This window comes from Pelophylax lessonae (genome assembly GCF_965119305.1).
Source record: "Pelophylax lessonae genome assembly, chromosome: 9".
Lineage (NCBI taxonomy): Eukaryota > Metazoa > Chordata > Amphibia > Anura > Ranidae > Pelophylax > Pelophylax lessonae.
In genome coordinates this window covers 54,292,255-54,311,931 of record NC_138776.1, presented here as the reverse complement: position 1 = coordinate 54,311,931, position 19,677 = coordinate 54,292,255, and the positions used below count along the sequence as shown (strand labels likewise).

The 19,677-nt window shown below is 44.2% G+C and overlaps 1 protein-coding gene across 1 annotated transcript in view; it reads right to left on the bottom strand.

Annotated features, from left to right (window-relative positions):
- The window catches only part of ATRNL1 (attractin like 1), a 1,075,574-nt gene that overhangs the window by 486,316 nt on the left and 569,581 nt on the right, over positions 1–19,677 (bottom strand). Inside the window, exon 20 of the mRNA XM_082267948.1 lies at positions 19,285–19,378. Coding sequence (XP_082124074.1) covers positions 19,285–19,378 — 94 coding nt within the window. The remainder of the gene's footprint in view (positions 1–19,284; positions 19,379–19,677) is intronic.

Below are 19,677 nucleotides of genomic sequence, written 5' to 3'. Positions count from 1 at the left end.
TGGACAAAGCTGGTCACATTGTAAAGAGACCATGTCATAGGCTCTTTACCAAGATCGGAGATGCGGTGTGTCAGAGCAAAACACTGCACTATCTATTGCCGCGCTGTGCGCCGCTTATCCTGCTAGACATCAAATGACGCCCAGTCAGGGTTACTGATCCCCCGCCCAACCATCATTCTGCTATAGGCCAGGCGGGATGTGGTTAAGGTTTCGGGATTTGGCCTGGCACTCGTTCCATGGAAGACTATGTGAAGGGCAACAGCCACACACTATTATTATTACACATTTATATAGTTCTGGCAAATATTGTGGTCCTGGAAAGAGAACACAGAGTCATTGACATCAGTCTCTGGACCAGAGGCACATTATTATTATTATTATACATTTATATAGCTCCGACATATTTTGTGATCCTATTAGGAGAACACAGAGTCATTTGCATTAGTCTCTCATCAGTCTGAGAAGTTTACACTTTAATGCCTTACCACAGTCACATTACTATTATTATACATTTATATAGCTCTGACATATTCCATAGTGCTATACAAAGAACACCGAGCCAGTCATTTCAATCTCTGCCCCAAAGGAACTTACACTCTATTGCCTTACCGCAGTCACACCACTATCATTATTATGCATTTATATAACTCTGACGTATTTCGCAGTGCAGTACAAAGAACACTGATCCATCTACTTAAGTCTCTGCATAAAACAAAGGCATAAAATATTGAAATAATAGGAGCTAGTTAATTTTACTTTTCTTGAAATTAATCGAATTGCTTGTAAATCTGATGAAATAGCAGATTAAAAAATAAAATCAATTTAGAACGTTCACAAACAGCTAGCTATGTGTACATATTATGCTGTATATATTGAAATCCAGCGAGCGCTCTTTCCTTTACTTGGTTAGCATTGGCTCATAATGGTACCATGGATGATTTTAGCTCCTCATTAGGGACTATAACACCTCACCAAAGAATAACCCAGACATACGAGGGGATCTCTTTGCTGCTTGCTAGTGATGGCCATTGTAATTCTCTATTCTATAGGAATACAGAGGAAAGTCTATTGAGCTCTCAGTCACTCAGCTAATCAGCGGGACGCAATGGCGGTTACACGTAGACACACGACACGCTCGCATCTCCAGCCTGAGAGCCCATAAAAGGACCCTTGATGTTGTCTCGCTGGGCAATAAATGCTCAGGAACCGAGGAGCGAGTGGAATAAATTTGCCACTTCTTTATTATGAAGAACGTTAAACACACACCTGCTTAGGAGGCGTTAACACACTCCTAAATAAAACGTTAATAGCCGCATTCCCGCAAAACGAAGAGAATGACACTTTTACGCTGATGGGTTTTAGTGTGCGAGCCGAGCTAAGCACTAATTAGTTTCATCCCCTTCAAAGACACAAATCCAATTGCAGCGAAAAATAATATTTGTCTGTATTATAATGCCTTATAAATCCAATTCGTCCTGATATTTCCGCTTATTTCACCTCCTGCCTAGAACTAAATTACAGCATTAATGTCTTCTGGGGGTGAGGGAGAACAGAGCAGGGCTTACTTAACTCATACAGATGACCTGACACCCGCTTTGTACCCACAGCCTGGCTCAACATCCAGTTCCAAAAATCCTCTGGTACTGCTACATTGTTACAATGCACCCTGTTACACAATGAGGGTTTTACCATTACTGTAGACTGTTAAAGACTGCTGACATGTTGCAAGGGTCTGCCAGGAGAATGCTGCAAAGGGAAAGTTGCCACATTAGAGGAGACTACCGCCAAGATTACAAGAGACAGCTAGAGGCCATAGCTAGGTTATTGGAGACCAACTAACAAGTTCTAAGGGGCATGTCTGAATTGTGGCAATGCTATGAAAGTACTCAAATAACAAGGAACTGCAGAAGACTGTTGGGCTGTAACAGGAGGCTGCTACATGCTGTTCTCTTGTTACCGGAGAGAGTCCTATATTGCTGCCAATTTGTTTTTTTGTTTTTTTTGGGGGGGGGGGGGGAGGTTCTCCACTGTGACCTTTGACATTACCAAAGGGTCACACAGAATGTTCAGTGCATTATATGATACAGAAGAAGGTCTATGGGCATGCCGCAAGAGATGAACAGAGACTGCTGTAATGCTACAGGTGTGGCTGTAGACTGGTGCCATGCTGCAGGTAACAGACAAAGACTGGGAACATGTTGCATGAGACTGTTAGAGATATCTGCCATTGTAAGCTTTTTACAAGTCAGTGCTTCCACTACTGACTGCTGGGGACAAGGGGCCACACAAGTACCAAAAGGCCACAGGTTGGGCATCAGAGTGCTAGAGATTGATGTCAATTTGGAGGCTGATTGATTGAATAGATTACCGATTAACTAATACTGGAGAAATTTATTGATTGCTGAAGTTAAAAAGAGACTGCTAGAGATTGATGTCAAGTTTAAAATGAAAGTTACCTCTTTGCTACAACATTATAAGAGATTAGTAGATGCTGTCACGGACAACTCCTGGTCACATAGCAATGATCAGGAGTTGGTAGGACGAGCTGTTGATAATGTGATCTCTCCGACAGTGATCACATGATTGGGAAGCTCATGTAAAACTCCTGGCATTGCAATATTTTAAAGGGCAGGTATAAAGCCTAAACATTTTTTTCTTTAATGCAATCCTTGCATATGTTTAAGTAGTAATATCCCCCCTCACACTTACCTAAATTCTCATTCGATCCAGCGCTGTGCCCGTCTGCAGCAGCTCTCTCCCCAAATTTTGTGGCCTCATGGGCTTTGCTAAAGCAGCAGCAGCCACAGGCTCCTACTGCTGCAAATAAAACCAGTGGCAAGGGAGCAGGAGTTGGGGCCGAGCCCCACTGCATGTGTCTATAGATGCAGGCAGTGTGGCTCGGGAATAAGTCTGCATGAATGCCCCCATAGGAAGCACTTGTTGGGGAGGAGAAGCCTGAAGCGCTGGTGGGGAACCCAACAACAGCAAGTATAACCTGTGGTTTTTTTTGTTTTTTTTACTTTTGCATTTACAATCACTTTCCTGTCCCCAGGGAGATGACGCTGCTGTGTGATTTCACTGCAGAATATACAGCATTGTCGCCTACCGTGTTAGAAAAGTGGCTCAAAAAAAAAAAAAAAAAAAAGAAGGTTAAGGTTAGTGACAAACTCCACTATACACTGATATGTCATATGATAACATTTATTTTGCCCAGAGCTCCACTTTATTGTGCTGTTACTAACAATTACTGGGACACTAAAGCCATGGGGGCACAAAATGATGGGTGGGTGTCAATTTGGAGGAGTGGGCATTCCTAGGCAGGCTGTATTTGCATTCACATTTGATGCTTAGCATCTATGTTTGAAAGAACTGAAATCCAATGAATGAAATGTGCAGGCCAGGTAAAGTCAGGCTGAGGAGAAAAGGGCTAGGCAATGCAGGACATCCTCCAGTCAGGAAATGGGGGGGCTCTATATGACTACTGTAGCTTCTAATGCATATGGTGAAAAGCTCACAGTGTGCAATGATATCCCGAGTAAGTCATTTCAGTAGAGGAGCCTGTACAACTGTGCAAGACTGAAGGGAAGGCTGGAGTGCAGCTTTAAATCTGTAATGTATTTCTTAGAGAGAATATCATAAACACGATAGAAGTAATACTGAATATTGGACATTATAATGGCTGTGTAAAATTATACATTGGAGAAGTTCCATGTCCAGAAAATACTCCCAGAAAAGTTTTGTTTGATTAAAAAACACCTTGCGCGGCTCACCTCGGATCGAGCTAATGATGGCGGCTTGTAATTACGAAGCCAATTTGCATTTTGAAGCCTTTGCAGAATACAATGTGCGGCCTCCCAACAGCTGCCTTATAATGGGCTCCGGTTATAATCCCGAAGATTTTTGCCGTCTAATATTAAGTGTCCTATTTTTAGCTGAGCACTAACAATGACGTAATGTGACTCCAGAGAGGCTTCGCATTTTCTTTTTCTCCCGAAGAAAATGAGCTCATGGAGAACATTTGGCAATGGGAGGCTCATTAAAATGTACAATTCGGTACAAAAATGCAAGCTGGACTGCGCCATTTTCCACTGATCATAAAGGCTGCTTCTTGACTCTTATCGCATTTGGTAGCAATTAAAGTAACTTTTCACAGAAACTGAGAGAACAGAAATGATTACAATGTAGCTAGTTATTAGCACCTATAACCCATATTATTTTTGCTCTTCAGTTTTTAGTAGACAGGACCGGATCGGATACTGGCGAATGTCAACCGACACATGTCGTCTGTTGATATCAGCTACTCCATAGAGGGCAATAGATGGTCTGATCGGGTCCACCTAAAAAACTAGCAAGCGGACCCGATCTGGGAATTTGTTTCCATTTCTGAGGTAAGGAACTCATGTTGGATGAGAAGATCTGGCTCGCCATCTGTGTTCCAATTCATTCCAAAGGTGTTCAGTAGGGTTGAGATCAGAGCTGTGTCCAGGCAACTAGAGTTCCTCCACATCAAACTGATGAAACCATCTCTTTATGGAGCTGGCTTTGTACAGGGTCACAGTCATGCCTGGACAGAAAAGGATCTTTCCCCAACTGTTATCACAATGTTGGAAAAGCAAAGTTGCCTAGGTTGACCCCTTCAAAGTTAACCACTTGCCGGCCGCCGCCCGACTATATACGGCGGCGGTCAGCCTCTCCCAGGCAGTGACGTACCGGTACGTCACTAGCCTGGGAGCGAATAGGGGGCGAGCGCGCCGCCGGAGGCGCACTCCCGCCCCCGCTCGTACCCGACGAAGCCGGCGCGTGTGACCGGCGGACCCGATGTCCGCCGGTCACTCGCGATCGTCGGGTAGAGAGGGAGAAAGGCAGGCAGCTAGTGTAAACAAAGCCGCCTGTCATTCTCCCCTATGTAAAAGCACAGATCACTCGGTCCTGCTATGTAGGACCGTTGATCTGTGATTTTACATCACAAGCCACATCCAATGACAGTTAGAAACACGCCCCTAGGGACACACTTAACCCCTCCCTCTCCAATAAAGTTAACCCCTTCCCTCCCAGTGTCATTTTTACAGTAACAGTGCATATGTATAGCACTAATTACTGTAGTAATGTTACTGGTACCCCCAAAAGTGTCAAAAATGTCAGTCAAGGGTCCGATCTGTCCGCCGCAATGTCGCAGTACCGCAAAAAAATTGCAGATCGCCGCCATTATGCGTTAAAAAAAACAACAAAAATGACAAAAATGTTTCCCTTAGTTAGTAAACGCAATAACTTTTGCGCAAACCAATCAAAGTACGCTTATTGTGATTTTTTTTACCAAACATAGGTAGCAGAAAACAAATTGGCCAAAAATGTAAAAAAAATTTGATTTTTTAATTTTTTTGGGGGGGAATTTCATATAAAAAAATTTGAAAAATATTGTTATTTTTGCAAAATTGTCGCTCTTTTTTTGTTTATAGCGCATGATCAAAAAATCGCACAGGTGATCAAATACCACCAAAAGAAAGCTCTGTTTGTGGGAAAAAAAGGACCTCAAATTCGTTTGGGTACAGCGTCGCACGACCGCGCAATTGTCCGTTAAAGTCACGCAGTGCCGAATCGCAAAATACCCCCTGGTCAGGAAGCTTAAGTGGTTAAAGTAGTTCTAAAAGGTAGAAGGGTTTTTTTTACCTTAACGTATCGTCTGCATTATTGTAAAAAAATCTTTTGTGTTCAGCTCCCCCTTATACTTACCTGAGTCTGATCTTGATTCAGCTATGAGCCTGAGAGTAGCGTCTCTTTCCGTATCTCTTAACTGAGGCCCCATTCACACTAGTGCGACTTGTCCCGCGATTTTGGACCGCAAAATCGCATGACAAGTCGTTTTCCATTATTTTCAATGAGCCCCATTCATATCAGTGCGTTTTGAAGTCGCACCGACTTCAAAGTAGTTCCTGCACTACTTTGCCACGATTTTAATGCATTTTGAGGCATATAGCCTTGCCCATACTTTCAAAATCGCTGCAAAAATCGTGCCGCGAAATCGCGGCAAAATTGCGTTGCAATAGTGTGAAAGGGGCCTGAAGATCGAGGCAGCAGCAGAAGCCATTTGATTCTGTCGCTGTCAATCACAGCCAGTGAGGAGAGAGCAGGGGTGGGGCCAAGCCTCCCTGTGTGTGTGTCAATGGAATACAACTTAGCTCTCATCTGGAGAACAGCTCGAATTGATTCCTCTGTACAAGCTAACAGGCTCTGTTAGATTTAACAGGCTATGAACTCTTAGTCCCTTTGGAAAGCAGCATATGTGTTATGAACTGCATCCTACAGTACCTCCACTCCCTTGTAGACAATGGTCCCAGCTCTACCTCTGCAGAAAATGCCTCTTTACCAGCCCACCTGGCTGCTTCTCTTCACCATTTTACCCGACTGACTCACTGGAGATCTCCCTGGGCAAGGTTGATGAAGACTTAAGCACACCACTGTCTTCAAGAGAGACCTGCTACATGTGGCAGCCTCTCCCCTTGTAAATCCTTTCACTGTACTGTAGTACTCACACTATCCTCAATCCCGCTGCCTCTCAGGAGGGCCTCCTTCTAAATTCTCCTGTGGCACGATGCTTCCCGAGGCATTGAACCCCCTCCCCGACTAGGGGGTTCGCCTCAAGGGCCACCGACAGTCTCCTCAGCACTGCATCTCCATCTTTCCACCGACTCCGTTGCCAGCATGACTCATCTATATTTAGGGCTCACTTAGTCCCCTTCCAGGCCCACCTCCTGGAGATTGGCTAAGGGCCCCTAAATATGCAGACCAGTCCCTTCTAGCCTCCGCCCTCCAGTTTTAGACTATTCTCCAACATTCTAGAACCAGGGGAAAGTACCAGAGAGCTATCTGTATGAGTCATGCTGCCCTGAACTCGAATAATCCTGACCCAATTAAAGACTCACAGGCTTAAACAAGAATCAGGATATAGTTTGCCTATAGTATACTAGAGGGTGCTACACACAGAATAAAAGGGAAAATGTAGGACTTTGTCCTATCTCCCTGGGCGCCCTTTAACACCATCTGCGATGCCAGACAATGTGCCCCCTTGGAGCAGGTCGCCAAACACCGAAGCTAACGCAGAAGACAGCTTTTTTAATAGCGAGCGCCCGTCTCCAGCAACCAGCACTTTCCTGTGGCAAACACCAGCAAGAGAAATGTAGAAAAGGGGGGGGGGTGTCTTTCCCCCATGTTGGTGTTTACCTTAGGCAACTGCTGGGAGCTAGTGACAGGCGCTCCTTATCAAAGCAGCCATCTTCCGTGGTAGCTGCGGTGTCGGACAACCTGCACCAAGGGGGGAGGGGGCACCGTCTGACATTACAGCTAGTGTTACAGGGCACTTACAGGAGCTGAAAAATGTACTACATACAGTATACTTTGTCCCATTAGGAATTTAACAATGTAAAATAAATAAGTAATAAATAATAGATTATTTAACAATTTGCCAAGGGGCAAGGTGTTCTCACTATCCATCGTTCTCAGCAAAACAACCCTCTTTTGAGGAGGGAGGCGAAGGGCACCTCCACCATTCTACACAGTGAATAAGTAAGAAAGAGATTTTTTTTTTTTTGTAGGATTTGCTATATTACTGTGCAGACAAATGATGGTAATTTTAATTTCTTGCAGCAAGGTTCTCCTGCGTAAGATTCGTGACCTACGCAAATGAGAGCTGTTACGAGGGGCCCTCCCAGGGTTCACGTAGCCACAGGGTCCTCCACGGTTCTTTGTGCGTGAACGCAGCACAGAATTTCTAGGTTCTGCAATGTGTGATGATCGCCCGCATAATGTGACCTTCTGAAAAGTCAGCCATTAGTCATATTATGGGCTGAACTACTAATTGCTGTAATGTTACCTCCCAATCAAATCTCCGACACTGATGGCCGAGGGGGATGTTATTCCATCCTGACCAAAGTTAAATAGACTCGTTGTGGCGTTTTCATATTTTTTTGTTCTCTCTCTCCTCCCACGCATTTCACGCTGTGGCATTCTTAAGCCAGAAAAATTGTTAAAAGTCATTTCATCATATTAATTATACATCCCTTTGCACTCGGGGACAGACGGGGGCTCATTAATAGCATTCTCACTCGCCATGCGCCACTCTCTCTCCTCCGCTACGTGTGAGAGTCGCAGTAACGCAGCCGGGGAAAAGGGAGCCAATCTCTCCCGCCTTCCCGGCACTTCCAGTTTCACAAGACATTTGTTTCGTCAGCAGTCATAATATTGTAACAAGATATTTGCAGGCGGCGAGAGGGAAATCACACACGAGCGCTCCGAGATTAAATTATAAGCGCAATGTAAGCAGAATGGCATAATAAATGTATTAAAATGTGTTTCGCTGGCATGCTGCGCCTGGCCGCACTGAATCCAGGGCTGTGTTCACTAAAGGATGCTACGCGGTAGCCCTCATTTTCTGGTATTATCAAAGTAGCACTCCTTGATCATCCATCTGTTTGCATAGATCCTGACCTAACGGGGATGTAAACCTTAACTGGGGGAGATTTACAAAAACTGGTTCACACAGAATCTGGTACAGCACTGCATTGTAACAAATCAGCTTCCAGGTTTCATTGTCAAAACCTAATTGAACAAACTGAAGTTAGATGGTCATTGGTTACTATGCACAGCTGCACCAGCTTCTGTGTGCACCAGTTTTAGTAAATCTCCCCCAGTGTATCATGAACAATTGCCATTTTTTTGTCCTATTACTGCAGGAAGCATACAAACAAAAGACTTTCATGGCAGGATCATAAGGATTAAGCTGGCCATAGATAGAGCGATTTTCTTTCCTGCAGCCACGGGTCGCAGGAAAGAACATTGCTCGATTCCACCATCAACACAGTCAGTGTTGATGGGGGAGTCCCTCCTGCTGAGCCATTGTGTTCTCCTGGTGGGGGAAACCGTCCCCACTGGGAGAACACAGTGATTATTGCTATGGGGTATAATAGCTGCTAGCAATAATCGCATATAAAATCTGACACTCTGGGTGGACCTAAGTTGATCATACGATCAACTTGGGTACATTCAGCCTGCCCATGCATGGTTCGAATCTCGGCCAGTCCCAGCTGATTTGGCCGAGATTTGAACCGTCTTAGGCTGGCTTTATTTTGATGTAAGATTAAAACAACGCTTTGAATGACAGTATTACAGTGGGTATAGAAAATAATCACCCCTTTAAAACAATCACACTTTGTTGCTATACAACCTGAAATGACATTGAAAAGACACAATGAAAAGACAGACACCGTTTTTGTTTTATGCAGATGAATTTACTTAGTGCAACTTATAACATCCAAGTGAAAGATACAACACCAACATGGCAGAAAAAAAAAATTAAAATAATTCAAAAACGGAATCATGGAGTTGGAAAACAACTGAATTTTTGTCTTACCAAAAAATCAATTTCTATGATGTTCATTGACAGACACAGCTCCTGGTCTTCTTAACCATTGGGTTAAACTGCCCCCTACAGGAGTAGGACACTCCAGACAGAACCTCCTCGCCATCAAAATGGGGGCTATCGACCAGGAGGAACACTGCAACTCAGGCCAAGACCTGGTTATATGCGACCTCGCAAGGCGTTTAATTTGCAGGCCAGTCCCCATCCAGTGGGGCTATGTCCCAGCTGACCTAGAGCGGAGCTGTGGTCTGCGCGCACTCACTGGCCAGACTGGGGTGACCACTGGATCTAGATTATTATAAGCCTGTCACCCAGTCTGGCAGTTGATTGTAGATCTCACAGGAAAAAAAAAAGACATTTAAAAAGAAAAAAAAAAATGAAGGACCAGAGATCCCCGCAGGGAACTAGGTCCTTACTGCTGAGAAGTCAGAAAAAAAACTGAAGGCCCTTTAGCAGAGAGGGGGACTATACCACCTAGGACTGCCCATAGGCATAGCCAAGTTCTTTTTTCTGCCTAGTGTCCTACTCCTGAAGGGAGCAAAATAACCCAATGGTTCAGAATACTAGAGGAGAGCTGTGTCCGTCAATGAATGAAAGTTAAAAGATCACCCCCTTAATAAAAATGACTTGTAAACCCAATCAAGAGTAGGTAATCACCTTCTCAATGTCACACAAAGCCATTCGACTTTCAACTGTGATCAGCTGTGGTCATTTTTATTAGTTCAGCATTAAAGTAGATTTCCTGGAGCATTTCAGTCCCTGGTAGTGCAACTGAAGCAAACAATCAACTATGGGTGGCAAGGCAAGGTCAAAAGATCTCAGAGATAAAGTTGAAAACAGGCACAAGTCAAGAGATGGATACAAAAAAAATGTCCAAGGCTTTATCAATGTGTAGAAGCACAGTGCAGTCTATTACTAAGAAATGGAATGTATTTGGCACAACCCAGACCTTCCCTGGATCAGGATATCGTTCCAAACTGGATGAAATAGCCAGATGGAAACTGGTCAGAGAGGCTACCAAGAAGCCTACAGCAACTCTGAAGCAGTTGCAAGAGTTTATGTCAAAGAGTGGTCATTTTGTGCATGTGACAACAATATCGAAAATTCTTCACAAATGCGGCTTGTATGGGAGGGTTGCAAGAAAAAAGCCACTCCTCAAGAAAGGCCAGTTAGGACTGAGCTTTGCCGAAACGCACCTTGAAGGCGACACCTTGTGAGGCCACATGGAATAAAATGTTATGGTCAGATGAGACAAAAATGTAATTATTTGGCCTTAGCATCAAATGATAGGTCTGGTGGAAATACAATACAGCTCACCATTCAAACCTTATCTTGAGCAGTTCTACAAAGAAGAGTGGGCAAATATTGCAAGGTCTAGATGTGCAAAGTTAGTAGAGACAAATCCCCACAGACCAAAGGCTGTAATTAAAGCAAAAGGTGGTTCAACAAAATTTCAACAAAATACTGGCACAAGGGGATGATCCTCTTTCCAACTCAGTGATTCAGTTTTTTTATTTATTTCTGACATGCTGGTGTTATGTCGTTCACTTGGATGTTATAATTTGCACTGAGTAAATACAGCTGATTAAAACAAAAACTGTGTCTGTCTTCATTTCTGGCTGCATAGCAATAAAATGTGAATATTTTAAAGGGGGAAGGGAGGGGGGGGGGTGATTCTTTTCTATACCCATTGTATAATAGAAGACTACACTTTAGTAAAGTTGACCTTTGAATGTTTTACCAAATGCATTTACCAAAATACATATCTTCAGCCTCCTTCATGGTTTGGTCCTCCCTGGAGCTGCAAAGCCTTTGCAACCTTGGCCATATCAAGTTCTTACTGTGCTTGTGCCATGCTCAGCCCAATTGTTCCTATGGCTGGTCCTTACTTATGAAAGCCCCCAGACATGCAGAAGAGTAGACTTCCAGCCAGATGACGTTTTTTGACAGACTACAGGAGCAAGGCTGACGGTAAGAATTTTTGTAGGTGACTGTCACTTGGGGGGCAGTGGGGGAAACATTTAGCCCTTTCGCTGCCATGGATGTAAGAATAGGACTGCTACTAGCTGACCAGGTCAGTAAGCTTTACATCCTTGATATTCCCCCTTCTGCTAAAAGCTCATGATCACTTCAGTGACCACGAACTTCTAGTAGAATTGTCCCCTGATGCTGCTAATTAAATTAATATTTAAAAATAGTGGCAGACAAGTTGCTGATCTTCGCTATTCATTAAAATGTGAACCCTCCACTGATACCACTTCCACCAATACTCTGCTGCCCCTGACTGTGCCCCACCTGTCGCTCATCCTTCTCTGCTCTCTAACTGAAATTTTCTCCACAATATCTTCTGTGACCACCCCCCCCCCCTTTTATTAGATAGCACAGATTCAAGACAAAATCAAAGGAACCAATCAGAGTGGCTCTGTGCCTTGTGATAGCTGTGAATCAATCACAGTGATCACAAGTTTGGATACAGCCAACTATCGTTTCCCAGGCTCTGTCTGTGTGAAATAAAGGAGGATAGCCACTGATCTCACTCACTGCCACAGGCAGCAAAGTGCCACCACTACAGTCACTGCCCACAGCGCCCACCAACAAACACTGAGGCAAAGTGATACCTAATGCCAGAAACAGAGGGAAAGCCCTGCAGCAATGAATGGCCTCTCCACTGTATAACAGCCATGCACCCCTGTACTTCATGGCAGACAGTCCACCCTCAGTGGCCAAAAACAGGTATACAGATAGAGTATGCAGAGCAACGTTTCCTCATTCTGAAAAAAAAAATTGTGACAAGAAATGAGATGTCCAAAAAACTCATCCTGCCTCCCACCACACACAAAAAGGGGTCATTTTTGGGGGCTAAAGAACTATGATGGGCATTTAGAACATTTTTTTTTTCAAAATTTTTAGTCTTTAAGTACCTCCAAGAGAAAGTTATGATTAAAAAAGAGGAAATAAAATGTATTTGGGTACAGCGTTTCATGACCAAGTAATTGTCAAATTAGCACAGCACTGAAAAAAATTTGGATTTTTGACTTACCGTAAAATCCATTTCTCTGATGTTCATTGATGGACATATCTCCTGTCATTCTTGACCATTGAGTTATGCTGCCCCTACAGGAGTGGGAAACTAAGCAGAAAAGCTTCTGGCTACACCCATGGGCAGTCCCAGGGGGTATACTCCCTCTTCCTACTATAGTCACTCAGTTTTGTTACAAGCAGTGTCAGAAGAATTACAACTGCACCGAGGGGTGGGTGCTGTGTCTGTCTGTCAATAAACATTAGAGAAATGGATTTTACTGTAAGTCAAAAATTCAATTTCTCTTTCCTTCATTGAGGGACACAGCTCCTGTCATTCGTGACTATTTGGACGTCCCAAAGCAGTGTCAAACATGAGGGGTGGGAAACAGTAAAAAATTCCCAAGGCTAAACTATAGCCAACCAGGTAACATGGAGCTCAACCAAAACAACTGGAGCCCACCTAAAAAAAACAATACACCCACAAAGAGGATCAGGTCCCCTTAACAGCAGCCTGCAAAACCTTGCGGCCAACACATCCACTTTATAAAACTCTGTAAAAGCATGCACCGATGACCAGGTGGCCGACTTGCAAACCTGCGTCACTGACGCTTGATGACGGAAGGCCCAGGAGGCACTAAGCGCCCTTGTAGAGTGCGCCTTGACAGGGAAAGGAGGAACCTGACCCCCTGATGGAATAGGCCTGAACCACCTTCTGTCTGATCCATCTGGAAATGGTAGCAGAGGAAGCGGACAACCCTTTGCGAGGTCCATCCAAGAGCACAAATAGAGTCTGACTTTCAGAAAGACTCCGTAGCTGCCCTGTACACCCGAATTGTCCGGACCACATCCAAGGCATGCAAGGCAATTTCCTTCGGATGTTTAGGCCTGGGACACAGAGAAGGCACAATGTCTTCATTCAAATGAAAGTCAGAGATACTCTTAAGAAGGAAAGACGGACAGTGGCGAAGCACTACCTTATCCTTGTGAATCACCCAATAAGGTGAACGAAAGGATAACGCCGCCAGTTCCGACACCCTGGGCACAGAAGCGATAGTCACCAAAAAGGCCAACATCTGGGACAGTGTAAGCGGGGGAATCTCCCGAATATTTTCAAAGGGAGGCTTCTATAGAGCTGAAAGCACCAACTTAGGATCCCAAGGCAACAACGGAGCCCACACTGCAGGAACCAAATGTCGGACACCCTGAATAAAAGTATGCACCAGGGAGTGTGTGGCCAAAGGTCGTTGGAAAAAGACCGTCAAGGCTGAGACCTGGCTCTTGATGGTACTCAAGGCCAACTTCTATTCCACCCCCCATTGAAGGAAGGTTAAGATACGAGCCTCAGAGAAGGAGCGAGGATGAATCCAAAGCGATCACACCACGCTATGTACGCCTTCCACGTACGATGGTAGATCTTCCTAGAGGTAAATTTCCTAGCTTTTAACAACGTAGGAATCACAGACTCAGACAAACCTCTATCATTTAGCATGTGGCGTTCAACAGCCAAGCCATCAAAGCCAGCGACTGTAAGATAGAATGGAAGATCAGTCCTTGGGACAGCAGATCAGCAGATGCCACCAGCGCATCTGTGGCGTCTACCAGAGGATCCTTTGACAAGCCACAAACTTCTGCACCTTTCTGTTAAGCCGAGACACTAAGAGTGCCCCACCGGAGACACAGCTGATGAAACCCCTCCGGATGAAGGTTTAAAAAATGATATACAGTCCAGGCGCTTGCAATCCAAAAAAACCCTTACGGAGAAATAAATGAATGAACCAGTGGTCACTTTAATGGAATGAGCCACTCACAGTGCCGTCAGTCCTCAGTATGGGATGTAGATGCAAAAAGTTGTGAACAGAGCATTGACAGCGCACAATGAAGGTATATATGAGGGATAACCCATACACAGCGGGCAAGGGGTAAAATGAAAGTAGTTTATTAACAATTAAAAGTTAAGATAAAGGGCAAGTGGTTACCACACGGTCCTGGATACCAGTGAAGACGTTGATAAAGGTCCCATATAGGCACACAAGATGGACCGATTGCCACTCTCTCTATTGGGACCCCTTGGATGGATGGATGGATGGATGGATGGATGGATGGGAGATCCTCTGTGGGGCAAGGAGTGGATCCAGGTAGGATGCCACGGGCGTGTGTGCCGGCCGTAATACACAAGCGCCACAAGCAGCGAGACTTGCGGTAACCAGCGTGGAACTCAAGCTTGCCTTGTTGCCGCGCTTTGTCAAGTCACGGAGGTGGCGGCAACAAGGAGTATAGAAACCAAAATAAAGGGCGAGAAGTGGGCAGAGCTGGCAAAAGGGCATAAGACTTCCGTTTTTTAACCTTTCAACGTCCTCACGCCTACCCAATGAATAAATATATGTGAAAAGAAAAAAAAAATTATATATATATATATATATATATATATATATACACATACATATATATACAATATATATATATATATATATATATATATATATATATATGTATGAAAATGACACAATGTATAAATTAATCTACCAAAATACACCAAGATACAACCAAAACATTGTTATAAAAAATTGTAATAAAAAGGCAGAAAAAAAATCAATAAAATTTAAAACCAAAATCAATAAAAAAAAAAAAAAAATTGGCACTAAACTATATTATGTATTTTACCAATTTAAGACCGGAAGGATTTCCCCCTTCCTGACCAGGCCCTATTTTGCGATTCGGTACTGCTTTACTTTAACGAACAATTGCGCGGTCGTGCGACGCTGTACCCAAATAAAATTAATGTCCTTTTTTTCCCAACAAATGGAGCTTTCTTTTGGTGGAATTTGATCACCTGTGCGATTTTAATTTTTTGCGCTATAAACAAAAAATAGCGACAATTTTGAAAAAAAAAAAAAAAAAACAATATTTTTCACATTCTGCTATATGACATTCTCAAAAAAATTTAAAATCAAAATTTTTTAACATTTTAGGCCAAATTGTTTTTTTGGTAAAAAAATAAGCGTATTTTGATTGGTTTGCGCAAAAGTTATCGCGTCTACTAACTACGGGAAAGATTTATGTCATTTTTATTGTTTTTTTTACTAGTAATGGCGGCAATCTGCAATTTGGACTGCAACATTGCGGCTGACATTTTTGACACTTTTGGGGGACCAGTGACATTACTACAGTAATCAGTGCTAAAAATATGCACTGTTACTAAAATAATGACATTGACATGGAAGGGGTTAACATTATGGGTGATCAAGGGGTTAAATGTGAGCCTGGGGAGAGTTTCTAACTGTGGGGGGCGTGGCTTCTGAAATGAACATAGAGACATGTGATCCTATATAGAAGGATCACATGGGTTCTATGATCATTTCAGGGAGAAGAACGGTCAGCTGTGTTTACAACAGCTGACCATTCTTCCCTCTCAGCAGGGAACGATCGTGGGTGTCAGACGGCAATTGGCCCGCTGCATCGGATTCCTCGCTGACGAGCGGGAGCGTGCCGGCGGCGGCACGTGTTTGCCCCCCAGCCTCTCGAGAGCACCGTACATGTACGGCAAATTGGCTGGAAGCGGCTGCCTGCCACAGTACATCTGCGGCGGGCGGTCGTAAACTGGTTAAGGCAGGGCTCGACAAACCCGGGGCGCCAGGTCGCATTGGCGACAAGAATTAGCGACCTGGCGCCTGGGGTGCATTGTAGGAGGTGTCCTGTCCCTTTTGCGCCCCCTCCCCGAATGCACGGACTACCGCGCCATCCGATAATTGAGGCCGCGGCTTTTCAGCCTTCTACAACGAGAGATGCTTCCATCTTGTGGTGGCCGGGAGTTTCACAAGCAGTCACTAATGGCTCGGTTTCCCCTGCCTGTCCATCTCCTTCCCAAGAGGAGATGGGACGGAAGTTTTTGCAGGCTTCATCTCCCTGTCCACTTACCTTTGCTTAAAGGTAAGTGGACAGGGAGTGTGGTTATTATTATGATTTATTTATTTTTTAAATTATTAAAAAAAACAATAATAATAATAATTATTTTTCTTTTTTTTTTTTTAAATATTAAAAAAAATATATACCTATATTTTTCATCATCTCCCTGCCATGCCACAGCCACACAGCTGATCACACAGCCCTTTCACATGGGCTGTCTGATCAGGTCCGCCTGTCAGTTTTTCAGCCAGACTTGATCGGACCCTTCAGTCTCCTCTATGGAGCGGTAATCTGCCGCCATCTGATCCTGTCTGCCAAAAACTGAAGGATAGTGGTTCTATTTTCTATCCATCCCGTGGATTGGATCAGATGGCATCGGATGGAAACAGACAGATGGTCTGTTTCCATCGGATTGCCCTATAGAGAGCGGGGTTCTAGTCGTCTTTATGTGTAAATTTATTATCAGTTATTTTTTTGAAAATAAAGCTTGGTTGTTAGTAAAAAAAAAAAAACTGGCTCCTAACTTTTTTTAGCTGGCTCCTAGATTTCAGGCAAATTTGTCAAGCCCTGGGTTAAGGTCTTCATTTAAACCATTAGGCGACAAAGATCCAAACTTGTAAATCCAGAAGACTTCCCTCCTGCAAAGGAGGGAAAAACGATTATTGTCAGTGAGCATACCTTTAGGTATCGTTTCTATTGCCATTACCTCTAGACAACCAGCATTTTTATTTTGTGTCCGAAGAAAATGTCGAGGAACACTATGTTTATCACATCCCTTCTGTACAAAACTGCGGTGTTCCCCTACACGCTTGCGCAATGTGAGCATGGTGCGTCCAGCATAGAGCAAGCCGCAAGGGCACTGCAAGACATAAATGACAAACTCAGTAGAGCATGTGATAAACTGTCTGATTTTAAAAGTGTTAACCTTGTTATCGCTAACGGCAGTTTGTCCATGTGAAATGGATTGACACGTCAGGCACCCTCTTTTCTTGCATTGAAAAATTTGAAAAATACCGGTCCAATTATCAAATTAGGACCTAATATCAATTGGGGGCCTTCTATTCTGGGTTTGTAATTTACTAGGGGCCAAAAAGTTTTTATTCGTTCGTGCCCTTTTGAATGACACATGTGGGACAGGAGGCAAAATGGGGACCAAACTTTGATCTTATTGAAGGATATTAAAATGTTTTTTTTGTAATATGACATATGGCTCTGTGTTGATCACTAAAACCAGTAGTGAATCTTATGGTGTTCGCATTGTTACTAGCCTTATCATGTCTATTGACCACTGAGACCGGATCTATGTGCATATGGAAAGCATCTTCTATAAGAGATGAGGGGTAACCCTTATATTCAAATCTCTTAATCAGCAAGGAGCCCTTCGGCATGTAGTCTTTTTTGGAACAATTTCTCCGAAGTCTATGAAATTGTCCACTGGAAATATTACGTTTCCAAGCCAGGTGATGACAGCTTGAGAAATGAAGATAAGAGTTACCACTGGTGGGTTTAATGTGATTCCTGCTGGTGATCACACCGCTGTCATGGGACAAAACTAAATCTAAGAACACTATCTCACTGGGATCCAACACGTGGATGAAGGAAAGACCCAGAGAGTTGGCATTACAATGGGCCACAAAGACAGAGAAGGCCTCAGGACCCCTACTCCAAATGAGGAGGACATTATCAATATAACGACTATAGAATGCAATGTGCTGGGCAAAGGGATTGTTGACCCAAACATATCCCTCCTCCCAGTAACCCATTGTAAAATTGGCATATAGAGAAGCGAAACTGGCGCCCATGGCGGGGCCCTTCACCTGCAGGAAAAAATGATCAAGAAAGGAGAAATAATTATGAGGCAGTCAAAATTTGGTGCCTTCCACTATAAAAATGGATTATTCCGAATTAATGTCACACGACATGGTCGCCGTGTATAGGAATACACAAAGCTACAACAAAATGGCGACTCTGCGCGGTGCCACAAGGCCTACAGGAACCCAGAAATCGGGAGACCAGGCCTTAGGACAGATCCAGGCAGGACAGGGGGCCCTGGCAGGAGTCCCCACCAGGTGCAACCCCCCCACCACCAGACGATCATTCGGTCACCGACAGCGCACCCTTCCCCCAGCGCCAGTTAACGCCCTGCCCAGGGAAGTGGCAAGACCACCCCAAAAAAATACATCCCCAGCGTATGCGCGGGGGGGGGCAGAATGGGGAGGGGGGTCCAACCATCCAAAGGAGGGGCCCACGTCCACCCCAAAACCCTCCAGGGGTAGAGGGGGGACAGCTACTCACCATACCAGGAAACAGGTGGGCACCGCTCCAGACAGATCCTCCTCTCCATTGAAATGGGGGGCTGTTGGCCAGGAGACGTTTAACTCACAAGGCAGTGCCCGCCCAGTGGGGCTATGTCGCGGCTGACCTAGTGCAGAGCTGAGGCCTGCATGCACTCGCAGGCCAGACTGGGGTGACTAATTATAGATTATCGAGCCCATCGCCCAGTCTGGCAACTGATTGTAGATCTCACCGAAAAAAATCCAGCAGGAAAAAATGTTCTATCTAAAAAATTTTGTCAGGACCAAAGATTCCAGCAAGGAACTAGGTCCTTACTCTTGACTAGGCAGAAAAAAACAGAGTGACTATAGCAGGAAGAGGGAGTTTACCCCCTGGGACTGCCCATGGGTGTAGCCAGAAGTCTTTTCTGCCTAGTGTCCTACTCCTGTAGGGGGCAGCATAACCCAATGGTCAAGAATGACAGGAGCTGTGTCCGTCACTGAACGAAAGAAAAACGGCCTAGAGAGAAAGAGGGTGCAAGATGATGGTATTGAAGTATTTAAGAAAACTGTATATAGTGAGGCAGGATGACAAACATAATACAAATGGAAAAAAGTCATAAATTCCCCTCTACCTTCCAGACACCCAAAGTTAAGCCCCAGCACAGTACTTACAGCTGGCAGTGGTCTCCTTTAATCCCCTTGGTGGTGCAGTGGCATTTTCCAGTTTGCATTTCACAGATACTGGCGTGTCCGTTACACTCGCAGGCTGCAGAGAAGAAGACAAGTGTAAGATACAGAGCACAAACACTTTCAAAATAGAGTGTTATGACAAAGATTTATAACAGAGATGGGAGACTCGGAGCCCAATAGACACCTAGAGTACTGCAGACACTCTTAGACTTGCAGTCCTCCATTAGGAGGAGAACAGAAGAATGCCAAGATGGTAACGGTTTTTGCATTTTGCAGCAACAGTTGATGATGAGAAGCTGAATATCCAACTTTGACAACCAAACCAAAATGTATTGTTATACAACAAAATGCTCGGCAGGCCATCGTCTCACCATG